We start from the raw sequence: 17,681 nt of genomic DNA, 5'->3' as shown, positions 1-17,681 counted from the left end.
AGTTAATTACAAGAGTATTGTGTTACAGTGGCCTTGTAATGGCTTGTATGGGAGTGTATAACGTGAGTTAAGAGTGAGAAGCAATAGAAGAATGGGCTCAATAGAGTGCTTTCAGAGTTCAGAGAGAAACAAGATGATTTGTATTGAGCAGGATCAGGGATGGCATCCTGGAGAATGCTTTTTATTCCTCTGGCTAATTCGTCTGACCTGCACATCACATGAACATTCTTCAAGACACCAAGTACTGAAAAAGCAAATAACACGTCACTACTTTTTAAAATAAAAAATATGTGATGACTGAATGTCTTTACCCATCACCCAGAATAATTTGATATTTCTGGCAGTTTACAGCTGTAGAAGACTTTAGATGGATGATAACCTCAGTACTTTCATATCACTACTCATGAAGTCCAGTCATAATCTTTGAAGAAAGTAAAAGCATAGCTAGCTACTGGTTAAGAAAGACAAAGGGTAAATAGTTAGATAAGATTTACTCTGGCCGGGCACGGTGGCTCATGCCTGTCATCCCAGCACTTTGGGAGGCCGAGACAGGCAGATCACGAGGTCAGGAGTTTGTCCAGCCTGGCCAAACATGGTGAAATCCCGTGTCTACTAAAAATACAAACATTAGCCAGGCATGGTTGCGTGTGCCTGTAATCCCAGCTGCTCAGGAGGCTGAGGCAGGAGAATCGCTTGAATCTGGGAGGCAGAGGTTGCAGTGAGCCAAGATCACGCCACTGCACTCCAGCCTGGGGGACAAGAGCTAGACTTCGTTTCAAAAAAAAAAAAAAAAGATTTACTCTGTTGTCTCTGGGGTAACGGATATATATTTTGGTTTTGGGAAAGAAACAGTATTTGTAGGGGGCGCATTCTGGACCAAGCCCAAAACAATAACAGTACTCTAGTACTAGTAACAGCTAATACTTACATATTTTTTCTGGGTCAGGCATCGTTCTCAGAGTTTTAATAACTCATTAATCCTCACAACAACCCTGGGAAGTAGGTACTATAATACCTGTTTTACAGATGAAAAAACAAGCACAAAGATGTTAATGAATTGTCAAAGCTTTTTCAGCCAGTAAATGGCAAAACTGAAATTCAGATTGAAGTTGTTTGGCTCTAAGTAAGTTGATGTTCTCTGCCACTGTGCTGTAGTGCTCTCTGCACAGTTGCCACCACTAATCCATAAAACAGCCTTGCAGAAAGAATGTGCTGCCCATGTACAGATGACAGAATTGATACTTAAAGTCTATAACACTAGTAAGTGACAAAACCAGGATTTTAACTTGTCTGCTTTCCAGTAAACCACAGAGCTTAAATGAATTTCACAGGCGATTATCTTGATTCTCCACGATTGTTTTAAAAGTAAGAAAGAAAGCACTACCTTTTTAAAAGTCTAAATACTGGCCCAATAATAGCGCTGCATGTCCATCAATGAATGAATTTGTGTGCCCAACTTCTGAAAGGGGATCCAATAAAGTATTGAAACCAATATGCAAGAAATATAATTGGAAAACAATGTCTTCCATTTCATCAGCTTTAGTTGCATGCAGCCATGGCTCAGAGAAGGGAGAAAAGAATGTGAGCAAAAGTGATCAGGGAAGATTTCCTGATGGAGGTGGAAGGCAAGCCAAACCTTCTGGGATAGTAGCATTTGAGTAGTGTTTAAAAAATAAATAAAAGGAGCTCTTGAGAAGTAAAGTTGCATTTCTGGACATGAGAGCAGTGTTGTGAAACTTAGATGAAGCATATAGAGAATGCAATGAGTGTGTTTGCGGACAGTGAGCGAACAGTTTGTCTATTAACAGACATCTGTCCAGAGTGGCAAGCACATAGTGGAAGGGGCCCCTTCCCTTTCCTTTTTGGTTACCCCACAACTCAGTGTGGAGACTGACTGCCAAACCTCCACGTGTTTGTATTTCTTAGCGAAATGAAGGCGATCTCTTCCACCGGCTGTGGCACATCATGAATGAAATCCTGGACCTGCGGCGGCAGGTGCTGGTGGGCCACCTCACCCACGACCGGATGAAGGACGTGAAGCGCCACATTACTGCCCGCCTTGACTGGGGCAATGAGTGAGTATTGAGCATCACAGGGCGGCCTCTAGTAGGTGAACACAATGGAAGTGACATAGGCCTGAGCCAGAACGTGGTAATGTCACTGGAAGCAATCCTATGGGCTTTTTCATGTTTCTTGTTTTTGGAGGCTTAGTGCGAACTGTCATTGATAGAGCCAAGAACCATTTCTTCTCAAGCTGGTGTGGGCAATGAAATGTCGTTTGTTGTCTAGTATCATATGTGGCCTGATGGTGTGGACATGCTCATGGAAAATGAAATGTTCACAGCAATGAATTAGATGTGGCTTTTGGCTAAAATGGATCCTATTCTCAAATAGGCTTTAGGTTTGGCATGTGGATTTGCTTTTAAAATATATCTCTTCCATATCATGGTAATAGGTCACCAATGTAATCTGGAGGGAGACACTAATATTAACAGCTTCTGTGAAAGGTCTTATGACAAGTGCACTGGTGGGGCCTTTTATTGTTGCTGTGATTAGTCCTTTGTATTACGTACATATTAGCTACTTTGAGGAGCTGCTTGAGGGAACTCAGCAAAAAGCTGTTCTTGACCAAGATTTATTTTTAAACAAAACCGTGACTAATTTAAAATACCAGCCATGTACTGAAATGGTAAATCTAATCACTGAAAGCTCTGACCAAGGCTGATATTGTACTAAATGCGAATATTAACATAGAAGTGAGAAATTAGAATAAGCCACCTTTGACTGAGATCCTAGGGTTGCATGAGGTTTAGGTTTAAAGCGGTGACATGGTTCCTTAATAACCCACATGGCCATATCCTCCCTTCTTTTCCTCTCTCCAAATCCCCATTTGCTATTTCAAAGGATCTTAGGGCAACAGAAAAAAAAAGGAAAGCAGACAGAAATGAAGAAAATGAGGGGAAGTGAACCACGGGTAAATTTGCCTCTTACTGAATGTGGAAAAACCAATTTGAAGCAGAATGCCACTTCCCATTACCATAGGAAATCACTTAGTCAGAAGCCAGGTTTGATTCTTCCCAAGATGTTGCACACTCTGAATGTGAATACCCAGACCTACTAACAGATTTTTAAACCTCCATCTCACTCAGAGGACTTCTGGTATTTTGTTGAATAGGATGTGCCGTTCATCTTTTTACAGACAATGAATAGAAGAGCCCAATTCATTTATCTCTAGAAGATTCATTCCTGTGAGAAATGAAACAGGTACAAATGTGGAGAGGCAACAAAAGCACAGGACTGGGAGCTCTGCTTTCCTAGGACCTGAAGCAAACTCCTTAACCCTCTTCATGTCAGTTCCTCATCTGTTGAAGGAGGAAGTTGAACTAGAAAAGGCGCAAGGCCCCTTTCAGCTCCAGGATGACATTTAAAACACACAGCACCTCCTAACAGATTAGACTTCCCAGCCATTTACAGGGAACTTCCCATCCTGCCATGGGAATGAATTTCACAGGAGATTATCTCGAATCTCCATGATTGTGATGTGAGGTGGAATGGGAGTGGGAGGGGTCCGTTGGAGCGAGACCTGTGCTGCCTAATGTTTATTTCTTTATTGTTTTGAAAAACCTTTGAGGATTCTCTGAATTATTTTGGGTCTTAGTCATTATGCTGGTCCTCATTTCAAGGACTAGTTTGTAAATAGGAAGAAAGTTGGAGGAAATTAGCTTATCCAAAATAACATAGGAATGTAGATCAGGCAAGAAAATGATACTTCTTCAGTTTTATGAAAGAAAATGATGGCAGAATGAAAAGGGGAAGGAAGGAAAAACATTAATTATGACTGAATCATGACTCAGTTTTTGACTTACGTAAGTTCTGGCTTGTACTTTGGGCAGTTCTGTGGCTAATTTATGATAAGACGGTAAAACATTGATGCATGAAAATGAGCAGTATAATTTATTTAGATCATCTTCAACTTCATGAATTTTCTGAGCTGTGATTCTGTTTTCTTTGAAATTCTTTGACTGTTTATTTTAAAATAACTTACAGTACAGAGATTATGAATTTACCTTATTTCGTTAAGTATACATTTGTTTTCTTATTGAATAGTGCTCATGGAAAGCAAATTAAGATAATCTCTTGCCTATTAAACTAGATGAAATTGTCCTGCAAAATAAGCTACCAGCACATAAATCTCTGGATGAACATCAATTAAGAATATGTTCCATCTCACGTTGTGTATCAAACTGTTGAAGAGTAGTGAAGAGAAGCCCTCTTGATGTGGGAAGCTTAGGAAGAAGAGATCATTAATCTCATTTCCGAACAGGGCCAGCAAAAGAACTGGTCTTGCCTGGGAACCTCAGACAGCACTAAAATAATGGTACATGTTTCTGTTGCCCATAGAGTCCTACAACACGATGTTCTTTGACTTTTCTGCTAAGATTATGTGAGAGGAGGCAATCAGTTAATCCTTTCTTCTTGATGTCACAGAGTAGTTTAGTGACTGAGTTGATATAAAACATGATGCTCTCCCTGTGTGATCTCCTCTCATCCTCTCTCTCCCCTGCTTGCCTCATTTCTCCTTATTCTTTGTAAAGCACTTCTTTGATTTTACTCTGTAGGCTAGGAAACCTCAAACCATGGGAAGATATACCTAGGAATTAACAAAACCAAATAGAAACAAATAAGATTCTTCATAACCAGGACGCCAGGAAGCCAACAGAAGCCAAACAATCAAGACTATGGGAGAAAAAGACTTGTAGATTACAGGATTCTGAGGCTGCAGAATTTTTGCACTCATTCTGCAGCCATGTAGGTCACCTGTCTTCACGTATCTTACCTTCCTCCTGCGTGTGACTGATGTCTGAATTTCCAAGTTCAAATTCTCAAAGAGGGAATCTTATTGATAGCCAATGTCTAATACTGCTGTTTGGGCTGAGCATTTTATACCAGCCTCTCATAAGCTGCTGGCCAGTCTTTGGGTTATTTGTCCTTAGGTCAGGTGCTTACCCATAGTCCAATCAGGTGCGGCTCAGGAAGGGGAGATGGTCAAATGACTACCTTGTCTGCCACCACCACTCCCAGCAGAGAATGTGGATGGAGCAGCTTCTGATAGAAGGAGCTATGAGTAAGACAGGTATCACACATGGTTATATGCCGTCTTTCCTTTGCTAAATGATCTTCATCAGTAATATTGACCCAGTGTCAGATGATAACTTACACTGTAGTACGGTGGTTCTCTTTCAGAAGGGAATGGAGAATGGAGAATAGACCCTATCAGAATCCCTGGTGAGATGTAGCAAGGAGGAACATGGACATTTTGAAAACAAATCACAGTGCTTGTTGTGAGTTAAAAATTCAACTAACATTAAATAATGGGTGTGTGAATTTTTCTCTAGGTTTCCCAAAGAGAACCATCATTTAGGAAAATTGAGAAACTGTTTTAGTATCTGAAAGACAGCTCCTACTGTCAAGGAGGTGACAGCTTTCTAATCTTCTTAAGAACAAATAGCCCTCAGGGTAGCTGGGACAGTGCCTGGCTTGAAGTAGGTGCTGAATTAATAAGTTTTACTTATGAAACCTTAATGAGATTTTTGGGGAGGGCATGGAAGAATTTTAGGTTTTTTTAAATACAAAAGTAAGCAAGCTGTGGTTCTATAATTGGAAATGTGATGCCAGAAGGCTTCCGTGTTAGAAAGAGTGGTGATGTGAAAGGGATTCAGAACAAGTGATCCTCAGAGAACTGAGCATGCGGTCTTGGATGTGGCGGTTGAGGGGTTCTGCTAGAGAAGAGGGTATCTTGGCCTTGATCAATAGGGCATTACACAGGCATTGTGTAGCCTTTGAGATGATTATGGAGGGTTAAGGAGATGAACAGAACTGTGTGGCATTGGTGTCAGCATTGTAATGTGGGTGCCCTGGAGGGGATTATGCTAGGAAGGTCGCTAAAGGGAAGCTAACCAGAATAGAATTAGACTCATGTTCCTCTGTTCATGGGAAGACATCACAAGTCAATTGCCACACTTGGTACTCTGAGGCTGGATATAACCTTAGAATACTTCTCAGCACAGCAAGCCACATGTCAGTCACAGTGAAATCTGACATAAAGGGTTAAACTCTTCTGCCAGCCCAGGCCCCAAACTCATTCCTCATTTCCATTTCCTGCCTTTATTGAGTTTTTCCTAATGACTGACCTCAGAATTTGCTGTAAATAAGGACCATGCATAAGTTGCTAGAGATTCATATAAGAAATGTGTTGCCTCTGGGCACAGCTAGGTATACTGGTGCTAGGTAAAATTCTAAAGGCCAAATTTCCCTCCCCTCAACTCCAGTTTCTAGAACCACATGATGTCTAGCTCTAGTTTCCATTCACTCCAGTGTGGAAGGCCTTCTCTTGTGATAATTTGAAGGGTGCTGAAGGCTTCACACCATATGGTGCTGAGGCCCCCAGTGGCAGGAGCACTCCACTGAGAGTGCCAACCCATCCCTCCTGGATTTGCTTGTCTTTCTCATCTTCTGTGTTTCAAGTTTTGCCCAGTGTCCAGCCAAGTTATGTTGTCTACCCCAACTGTGGTAACAAGTCACACAAGGTAAAAACTATGGGTGAGAGAAGCATGGTGGGTGATATACCTAATTTCCAAGTGATGTAGTAAAAAACAATTGTTTTTTAACGTATTTCATGGAGATAACTTTTCCCCCAAATGTTTGCAATTTGTTTTCTAGACAACTGGGACTGGACCTGGTGCCTAGGAAAGAGTATGCGATGGTGGATCCGGAAGACATCAGCATTACTGAGCTCTACCGATTGGTACGTACAGGAAATCTTGGCTCCCAGCCTCCCTGCTAATTTTCTGGTTTCCATGGCAGTCCTCATACTTGTTTGATTTTGTAAGAACAGGATGTTCCAGGATTAATTTAGAGAGAATAAAAAGACTTGAGAGCTGAGGTGACCATGCCCTCAGTACAGTACTGAGACACTTTACCTGCCTAAGAATAACGTGGTACTCTCCAGTGGGCCCTCAACGCCCAGGCATCAGGAAGTCAGTACAAAGACGTTTTCAGTTCTTTTGTAAATCTTTCTACTTTTTGCCTAGTCTAGTGAAATGTTTACAAGTCATGCATAGTTATCTGTTGTGTTTGAGGACCATACTGTGACTAATGATGTCTAGTCTTAGCTCAGCAGCATGTTAACCTTCCTCCTGCCCCCATTAGCTCTATATACATATTGTGTGTGTGTGTGTGTGTGTGTGTACGTACATAATAGCACTATATACACCAACTACTGAAACAGTCTCCTTAGTCTTCAACTGCTGAACTTACACCCACCCTTCCCAGACTCCAATCCATTCCTAAGTACTGAAGCCCGTGAATCATCCTAAAATATTTGATCATATTGCCCATCATGGTCTCACTTATGACTTGAGTTTTTTTCTAGTTACATGGTAAGTTAAAGTCCTGTTTTTTTGCTTGGCATCCAGGTTCCCCAAATCTGGTCCAATCTGCCTCTGTTTAACCTTGTATTCTTAAATAATTGTATGAAATGTACCTAATATCTTGATATTAGCTAAGTTCTGAAAATCCAAAATCAGAGAAGAGGTGGCTGGGATGGGCTTTCAAAAACCATCACCCTAAGCATAATTGTACTTTGATCTCATTACTGCTGCTTCTTACCATAAAGTTCCAAGAAGGACTGCCTATCGGAAATAGTAGACTCCTTTTTGGATGATCCTGCCTCTTTTGGCATATCTTTCCAAGCTTATTTTTCTGAGAATAATGAGATATTCTTAACCTGAAGATTATCTATATCTGAAAAACGTGGAAGAAAATTTCAGTAAGTCCACTGGGAATGTGTCTGATTTAAGAAGGCAGTTCTTAATATTGCTTTCAGATTTTTCCATGATCATCAAGTTGATGTTCAGATTATCTGTACTTCATTGTGTCATTTGGAATCAATTCCATTTTTTAGAGGATATTCTTTATAGTATATTGAATTTCTTCAGAGTGGTGGTGTGTGCTGCTTGCCTTCATGACATCAGTGCTAAACAGAGTATCTGGCATGTAGTGAGCACATAGTTAGAGGTCAGTTAGTGGGAGGCGAAGAAGGAAAAATAAGAGCATTCCACATTAAAGTCATCACTGCCTCTTAGCTTACATAACAAGTATAATCAGTACAGTTTGTCAGTCATATCCTCTGATGTGGCGTCGTTATTTTTGTTCATTTATTTAACTTATTGAACGTCATATGCTCTCACTTTTAAGAACATCTCTCACTTAATTTTTAAGTTCCTTTAGGGAATGCACTGTATATACCTCTATATGTTCAAGATAGTCTTGTACAGTGCTTTTGCACTAAGTAGGCACCGAGTCAATGCTTTGAAGATCATTATGGTATCATGAAAAGACTGGATTATTGGCTCCAAACAAGTGCATTTACAATCTCTCTGTCTCTTTTACCAGTTATTTGGGTCTTGGATTTATTATTTAATCTCTCACAGCCTCAGTTTATTCATCTACTAAATGGGGAAATAATTATTTTCATGTTTATTATGAAGATTAGATAAGAAAATATATGTAAAATGCCTTTCCTTGACAGATAATATTTGCACAACACGTAAGCATTTGGTCAGTTTTCATTCCTTTCTTTATTTCATCTGCATTGGAGAGCCAACAGGGTAAAAATAATTGATGCCTCATATTAGGGTTAGATTTGGCTGTGTCATGAAAAAATAAAAAGTAGAAGCTAAAACATGATGGAAATTTATTTCTTAAAGTATACAAATTTAGAAACAGGAATTTCTGGGTTTGGTTGTGGTTTTATGGTGTGAAAAGGAATCTACAGCCTTATCTTTCTACACTGAACATGGCTTCCGTCACCAAGAACACCTCTAAGTGCAATATAGCTGCAAGAGTTCTAGCCATCATATTTGCATTCCAGGCAGTAGGAAGGAGACAGGTTTCTCTCAGTTGATTCAAATACTTTAATGAACCTTTCTGGAAGTTCCACACAGCACTTGCACTTACATTTCAGTGGCAGAGCTTAGGCACACCCCTGTATTTAGTTGAGTATGTCAGCTATTGGATGAATAACTGATGTCTGATGCAAATATATTTTATTTTCCTGAGTTTGATTTTGTGCATATGTAATTTTGTCTCTGTTCTTTTCATGTAACATTCTATATGGGATGGCAAATTGATTTCACCTCTTTCGGCATTCCAGTTTATTGGTGGTGGCTGCCTAGAGTGCAGTGTTGATAAGATTCCAGGGTCTCATCTAGGGTCTCATTGATTAGCCATGTTGGCCTTTGGTGGGAAAGACAGCAGGGGATATTTTAGTATGTTACAGCTGAGATCCTAGTTCAAGGCCTTCATTTTACAGATGAAGAAAATAAAACGTGATTTGACATGAAAACTTATTTTCTCCTCAGTGCTGGTTGCACTTGATTATTTCCAAAACAAAGAAAGTAGCCCAAGAACAACTCAAATAATTATCAGCTTCAGAAGAGCGTGTGCTTTTCTTTAAGACAGTTTCTTTTTCTTCCTTTTTTTTCTCTTCAACTTTTATGTCAGGTTCTAGGGTACATGTGCGGGTTATGCAGGTTTGTTACATAGGTAAATGTGTGCCATGGTGGTTTGCTGCACAGATCAACCCGTCACCCAGGTATTAAGCCTAGTATCCATAAGGGAGTTTCTTTTTCAAGTTTCTGTTTTATCCTGGCCTAGCAATAATAAGATTCTCTGTAGTCCTGGTGTTTTTCTCTGTTCAACATGAAAGTGACTATTGATTTCACCAGGGAGGGTTGGGAGGCACCATCACCAATCCCTTGTTGTTTGGCAATTCATTGTCACTTTGGGTTGGTTAAGTGGCCCAACACAGAGGACATTTGATTAATTGTTGCTGCTTTTCTTCTTTTACTTCTTCCTAGTCAGTGTCATGTTTGAAACACAAGTCTTTGCATCTTACCAAATTCGTATTGCATCATTAGAAAAAAAAGTCTCACTTTAGGTTCTTGATAGCCCTGTTAGCAGATCTTTCTCACCTAATTGTGTTCATGTAAGCAGGAAAAGTGCTAAACCTCACAGTGTTAGCATATGTCCACTTAGATATTTTGGTTTAGTGCCAAAGGCAAGATTTCAATCCTTCTATAAATAAAGGGAACCTTATTAGCCAGCTTCTCTCCTATTTGTGCCTGCAGGTTTCTATCTTTTTGGAAACCTTTCTTGGTTTTGTAAGATCATGCATCTGCTTACTCTGCAGTCCTTAGAAGGTGAGACTAGCAGATCTCAGATGGAACACAGTAGTTCTCACATGCAATTTCAACCCAAGGGGATATTTGGCATTGTCTGGAGACATTTTTGGTTGTCACAACAGGAGATGGGAAGGAGAGATACTATAGGCATCTGGTAGGTAGAGGCTAGGAAAAGCTGCTAGATGTCCTACAAAGCCCAGGACAGCCCCTATAACAAGGAAATATTCAGCCTAGTTGTCAGTAGTCCTGAGTTTGATAAACCCTGATGTAGACAGTTCATTCAATAATTAATGCATTATTTGAAGATTAAAAATTTGAGTCAGTTAAGTAAATCTTTGGGATGAATCTGTTTCTTCCCCTAATCAAAGAGATAGTTCAACTGTTAAGCACAGTTAGAGTAACTGGTAGGTGCATTTGTAGCCACAAATTAACTCAAGCTCTTGAAGTGTGAACCTGACTTTTTAATTTTATTGTAATAATACTTTCACAGAGATTTTTTTAGCAGTTTGCCAAAGTACTGAATTACCAAGAGAAAAGAAAGTAATCATAACCTACTAAGTCCAAATGGGTCCTAGACCTGAAAGAATAGTGGGGATGGGAAGAGGGGTATTTTCAGTGCTGGAGTGTGCCGGATGTGAGGGCCCATGTTAAATGTGCAAAGGGCAGAGTCAGGCAGGCTTATTACTAGCATGCATTCAAAGAACAAAAGTTCCAAGGCCATCATTACTCGAAAGACGCAACAATACATTGTTTAGTTTGCTGTGATTTGCATTTGTCTGCACATGATCCGGATCAGTGATTCTCAACCCTCATTGCCCATTAGAATCACCTGGGGAGCTTTTAAAACTACCAGTCTCTGGACCCCCCCCAGCCCCTAGAAATTCTAATTTAATTGTTCTGAGATAAGACCTGGGCATAAGTATTTTTTAAAAGCTCTCTTGGGGACTCTAAAGTGCAGCCAGGGTTGAGAACCACTGATCTAGATATATTGGATTCGTTGCACGAGTAAAGGAGCTAATTTTTTCTCCTTAATTCTTAGTGAACGTCATGACTGATGCAGGGAACTTTGCACTGTTTGAGGTTAAGAGCGGATATCTCCTTAAGGTCTATTCTTTTCATAAGGTTTTTACATCTGTTTCTGTAGCTCTGGCCTTTAGTAGTCATTCAGTTCTTCATAGTAGCTTGTGCTCTGTTACCCTTTTAAGTAAACATGTTTTTCTTTTAAGTAAATCAGTAAATACGGTAGCAATTCTGGTGGGGTGGAGGGGGGATGGGAATGCCTTGTGAGTTAGAGATGTATTTTTATGAACATATGATGCCACTTTTGCCACAGTTGAAAAAAAAATTGTTAAAGCACAAAGTAGAGCAACCTTTATAGAAAACAAGCCAAAATCGTTCTTCTTTCCTACAGTTAGAATATTTTTCTTCAGGAACCTGTGTTTAGTAATTATATCCCACACATGCCTCAATGCTTAGGTCTACTTTTAAAAATGACTTACTTACTCCCCACTTTTACGAAGAGATTCCCGGTGTACCTGTTGAGTATACAGTGATTATAGATGAATTTAGCTGAATTTTTTCTACCCTTTGCTTCTCAAGTAGTTCAAAATAAAAGTTTTAACTTTTAAGCATGAAAAAATTCTAGTGATTTTATGTTGCGTTAACACTTGTAAATTTACATGACATTTTGGCTTCAAAATTTGGTCATTCAGTAGTTTTTGAACTCAAAGGCGTAAAAAGATGGCTAATGTAGACATGGGGTCATTTATCCTTCAACAAAGGCTGTGGCTCTGTTACAATGAAATTGAAATCCCTGAACTATTTTTTTAATTGTCAAAGTGATCCAAAAGAGTTAGTTTTTAAAAATTAGTCTGTGCTATGAAAGTGATAATCTTCCATGTTCTTAGCACCTGTTCTATTAATACACAAGCCTAGCCACATGTTTTTCCTGTACTCTTATCCTGAGTCAGTATTACTCGAAGTGTGGTCCAAGAAATGGCTGGACCGTGAACTGTTGGTCCAACTATACAAATGACAAGTAAATGATTAGAAACCTTTATGGCATTTGACATTGCCATGGCATTTTTATTGTATTCATGAAAGAATCAGTCTGCAGCAAGTTACAGGGAGAAACAAACTGGTCCCTCACTGCAAGCAGTTTGAGGAGCTCTAACCTAGATAGGTAAATCCTGCACCCTCCTTAACTCTCAGCTAAAGTGCCATTTTCCCAGGACGCCTGCCCAGTCTCATGTCAAATCCCCACTTTTATACTCTCATCATAATCTGGATCTTTAGGCCAGGCACAGTAGCTCACACCTGTCATCTCAGCACTTGGGCAGACTGAGGCAGGAGGATTGCTTAAATCCAGGAGTTCAAGACCAGCCTGGGCAACATGGTGAAACCTTGTCTCTACAAAAAAATAATAAAAATTAGCTGGGTGTGGTAACACATGCCTGTAGTCCCAGCTACTCTGGAGGCCAAGGCGGGAGGATCTCTTGAGCCTGGGAGGTAGAGGCTGCAGTGAGCTGAGATCATGCCACTGCAGTCCAGCCTAGGCAGCAGAGAAAGATACTGCCTCAATAATAATAATAATAATCTGGGTCTTTGCTTCGTTCGTCACAGTTGCAGTTTTACACGTGTATGTGTTACAATTTTGTTCATGTCTGCTTCCCTTAGTAGATAGATGCTCTGTGAAGGTGTGAACTGTTTCTGTTTTTGCTTCTCATTGTGTTCCCAGGGCTTGATACCGAGCAGATACTTGAATGTGTGTTTGATCAATGATCATCCCCATGTTATCCTCCTTCCTCAACTTGTGAATGATTCTTTTTCTCCCTCAACCTGTGGGAACTCACATCTTGTCTTGTTACCCAAGTTGAACCTGCACTGGCTGTATTGAGGAAGGGACTCAAGGTGGACACAGATGCTATTCTTAGCTTTAGACACCTTACTGGCTTTCCTAAGTCTCTCCCTATAGCTCTACAGCCAGTTAGAAACTATGATTTGCCACAGCCTGTCTCAGGCAACTACCACAACTTTACAATTTAGTATCACCTAAAAGAACTTTTAATTATGAGTAATGAGAAGTTATAACTTAGATATAATTTAGTCTGTTTTTTAAAAAGATGACTAATAATTTGTTCTCATCTTGGGAGTTGATAAGGGAGCAAAAGAATCCTTTGAACTTCCTGCTTCCTGAATCTACTCAGTGAGTTGTTATTTTCATATTAATGATTTTAAAAATTCTTCAAGCAAGGTTCCTTGATAATCTATAAACTTCACAGTTTCTTATTTTAGAAGTTGGAAGAAAATTTGGAATTTAACATCCAAAGTTAAATTGGATGTCTTCCGGACTATTTCTATGTCTATAGTCCAAAAGACATAGACTGTATATTTTGCTGTGGATTTAGATACCAAATCCACAGCAAAATAAAAAGTATGGCATAGGACATCACAGTTATCCCATAGCTAACTAGTTTGTTGGGTCTTATTATTTCCTTCAGTCCATGCTGATCATGTTTTTGTTGGGGGGTGTCATTCAGATGGAACATCGACATCGGAAGAAGGACACCCCGGTGCAGGCCAGCAGTCACCACCTCTTTGTCCAGATGAAGAGCCTCATGTGTTCCAACCTGGGAGAGGAGCTGGAGGTCATCTTCTCACTCTTTGACAGTAAAGAAAACCGGCCAATCAGGTACCTGCACGTGGAGATAGTGTTTCAATGTCTTACTGTTAGAATGGTGCATATTTGTGCTTGGCAAGATTTAAGATATATGATCTTGTATACTTTTTACTCTATCAGCCCCAATTTTCTCACCAGTAGAACTCTTAAGTTTCTAAGCTTCCTGTTCTTTGGATGTTTCTGTGAGGGATGATGAATGCAACATTCTTTGAAAAATTCAGAAGGGCTATAGAATCAGAATAATTGATATTAAATTGAAGTATGGCATGGATATCAAATCTGTTATTTGTTTTAATTATTTTGTATTGGTAATATGAAGAAAATACAGATTCTCTGGAGAAGTTTGCTTATCACAGTCAGCATGCTGTATCTTTCAGATTTTTAGTAAACCATTCTGTTATTCTTATTCTATCTGGATCAAATGGTTTAAAGAGACAATTAAATACTTAGAAACCTTCCCATTAAAGTTTCAGAGCTGTGAGATGAAACCAATTTTCACATATTTCTTTTTCTTTCTCAGTTCTCTGAGTCTTACCCATTACAGTTCTCTTTTGGTTCTCTTTTCTCTTTTAGTATTTAGGAAAAGACATACAGTGTATGTTTTGGTTGTTACTCGAAAGTCTCAACTCTTATTAAAACTTTTTTGTCTAAAATTTTTAATATTTGTTTTAAAGTTAAGCACAAAACTTGCCATCTTTTAGATTAAAAATTTCACAGTTAAATTGCGAATTCGAATTGAATCACACAAATCACACATAATGACCCAACTGTACCATGCTTTAAAAAAAATACTTTTCAATAAACAGTCACAATTTTAGGCAATACCGAGTCTTATATATACACACTTGCATATGTATACACACATATGTATACACACACATATATACACACACGTATATGCATTCACATATACACACACGTGCGCGCGTGCACGCGCGCACACACACACATATATAAGTGTATAGATACACACACACACACATATATATATATTTTTTTGAGCTGGAGTCTTGTTTTGTTGCACAGGCTAGAGTGCAGTGGTGTGGTCTCAGCTCACTGCAACCTCTGCCTCCGGGTTTCAAGTGATTCTCCTGCCTCAGCCTCCCGAGTAGCTTGCCCAGCTAATTTTTGTATTTTTAGTAGAGACGGGTTTCACCATGTTGGCCAGGCTGGTCTCGAACTCCTGACCTCAGATGATCCACCCACTTCGGCCTCCCAAAGTGCTGGGATTACAGGCGTGAGCCACTGTGCCTGGCCTATTATTTTATAAACAGAAAATAATCTTGGAGTAATTCTTTTCTGGTAGTTTTTTTTTTTCTAGGGAATATGTGTGAAGTTTATTTTTAATGCAGTTACAGTCATAAAATCTTTGTTGAATTAAGTTATATCTTAGTCATTATCTACTAGTAAGTGTACTTTTTATTTCTTGACAGTGGACTATGACCATAGAATTTAGAAAGTGGTGTTTTTGTGCACCAGGGACAAAATTTATGAGGTGTGGAAATAACAGTGGTAATACAGTTTTAAAATCTACTTTCTACACTATTAGAGGAAATGAATCAGTGTGTTAAAAGAACTTTGCCTCTTTACAAATCAGCACTACTAAAAAGGGAAGTAAAAGGCATGAAAAACTGATCCAAGTTACACTTTAGAAATGTGGACGATTATTTAGAGATACTTGTTTATATGTCGAAGTGTGTCTGGTTTATGGGTAGTTTAGTTTATAAAATCTTTATAATATTGTCTATATAATACGTGATCTCTTTAATATGCTTTATAAACTATATGGAATGTAAAAGGAAGAACTGAAGTTATTCTTTTGCTCATTTCTGTTAAACTAAAGTTTTGTTTGTTTGTTTGTTTTTGTTTTTGTTTGAGACAGAGTCTTTCTCTGTCACCCAGGCTGGAGCTCAGTGGCACATTCTCGGCCCACTGCAACCTCCACCTCCTGGGTTCAAGTGATTCTTGTGCCTCAGCCTCCTGAGTATCTGAGATTACAGACATCCGCCACCACGCCCAGCTAATTTTTGTATTTTTAGTAGAGACAGGGTTTCACCATGTTGGCCGGGCTGGTCTTGAACTCCTGGCCTCAAGTGATTCCCCCGCCCCGGCCTCTCAAAGTGCTGGGATTATAGGCATGAGCCACTGTGCCTGGTCAGCTGTTAAGCTAAAGTTTTTGTGGAATACAAACTCCCCTTTGCCACTAATGCTCAAATTACATTATCATAGGATTGTAGTAATTTGGGATTAATATTAGCTTGTCTCTAAATATCATCTCATTATAAACATTTTCCAATTTTCTCAAACATTCTAAATAGGTATTGATCTTCAGAGTGCCCCTTATTTTAGTCCTATATCCTTAGCAAAAGTAAGATAATAACCCGGGTACAGGGTCTGCCAAAATGGTTCAAGCCAGGAGCTGTGTAGTTTTTCTGGTCTGTAATGTGGCTGGGCTGCCATGCCTGCCTACTTCCCCTGGGTCTCTCCCTCCGCTTTTACCTCTCTCACTTCTGCCTTCACTCTCCCCTTTTGTCACCCTCCTCCCCATCCCTTTTCCTCCTTCTCTCTCTCTACCCCCTCCACCACATAAACACACAAACACACACACACACACACACACACACACACTCTCCTTCAATATCCCACCTGATCTGTAATGATCCTAGGAGAAATCAAGTCAATCCCTTCCCACTGCTTCTCCTCACTGCGTTTGGTTATCTATGGCTCTCACCTCTCAAACTCAGATCACCATGAAGGTAATTGGCCAAAGAATAAGAATCACAATATATGCTTACTAGATGTTTGGAACAGCCTCAGATTTATCTTCTTGATGTTTCTGAGGCCTCAGGCCACACAGTGATTGTTTTCTTTTAGGAAGTGTTCAAAACCTTGTAATGAGTCAGTTTGGTTCAAACTGCTGGGAACACAGGGCAGTTCACCGTCCCTGCATGAAGAGGCCTTAGGATGCACAGATCTGAAGACTGGGCTTGACTCTTGTCTCTGCAGTTGATGGTGACTTTGCAGCCCTGACCCTTTTACTTCCTTCTATTTTTTTTTTTTTCATCTTGGAACTGCTAACAGTTCTTGCTGCCTTCATCCCACCTGGCATAGGTAATGAGTATCAAATGTCTGCATCTTCTCAGAAAAAAGTACTGTGAATGTGAGATGTGATTTTAAGGCATTGTTATATTTCTTCTTGTGAGTATTATAAAATTTTATATTTCTTTTAAACTTTTTATTTTAGAAAAATTTCCAACATACATAGAAGTAGACTATTGTAAGGAACCCTTATGTACCCTCCACCAGCTTCAACAACTATCAACAAAAGTTTGATCTTGTTTTAACACATTCCTTTCCAATTTTCATCTTTACCCTAGATTATTTTGAAGCAAATTCCTGACCTCATAACATTTTCAAATGTAAAAAAGGGAACTCTAAAGGAATTATCATCTAACAAATTAATATTCCTTTAACATCATCAAATATTCATTTGCAATGGGATTCAGATTTCCCCTATTGACTCATAAATATTGTTTTACAAATTGTTCAAATTGAGATTCAAATAAAGTCCATATGTTGCAGATAAGTCTTATACATAAATTTCAGCTCTAGCTTCCCTCTTCCTCTTAAATTCCTGGAACTTACTTATCATTTGGTTTATTTCTTTTTGAGAGTTCAAATTCTAATTGCAAACATTGAAAATCAGTGGACAAAAGATAGTATAGTTAAGTGAATGCTTGTGTTATTAACTAGGAGGG

General features: G+C 39.3%; 1 protein-coding gene across 3 annotated transcripts in view; it reads left to right on the top strand.

The window, feature by feature from the left end:
* Positions 1–17,681, top strand: part of DOCK4 (dedicator of cytokinesis 4) — a 475,181-nt gene that overhangs the window by 213,286 nt on the left and 244,214 nt on the right. For all 3 annotated transcript variants that reach the window (XM_025379882.1, XM_025379884.1, XM_025379883.1), the window contains exons 6-8: positions 1,927–2,075; positions 6,721–6,805; positions 13,784–13,935. In XM_025379882.1, the coding sequence (XP_025235667.1) occupies positions 1,927–2,075; positions 6,721–6,805; positions 13,784–13,935 (386 nt within the window). The remainder of the gene's footprint in view (positions 1–1,926; positions 2,076–6,720; positions 6,806–13,783; positions 13,936–17,681) is intronic.

Source organism: Theropithecus gelada, chromosome 3 (assembly GCF_003255815.1).
Source record: "Theropithecus gelada isolate Dixy chromosome 3, Tgel_1.0, whole genome shotgun sequence".
NCBI classification, from domain to species: Eukaryota; Metazoa; Chordata; class Mammalia; order Primates; family Cercopithecidae; genus Theropithecus; species Theropithecus gelada.
Note: the sequence above shows the minus strand (reverse complement) of the source record. Positions and strands in the feature narration are given on the sequence as shown.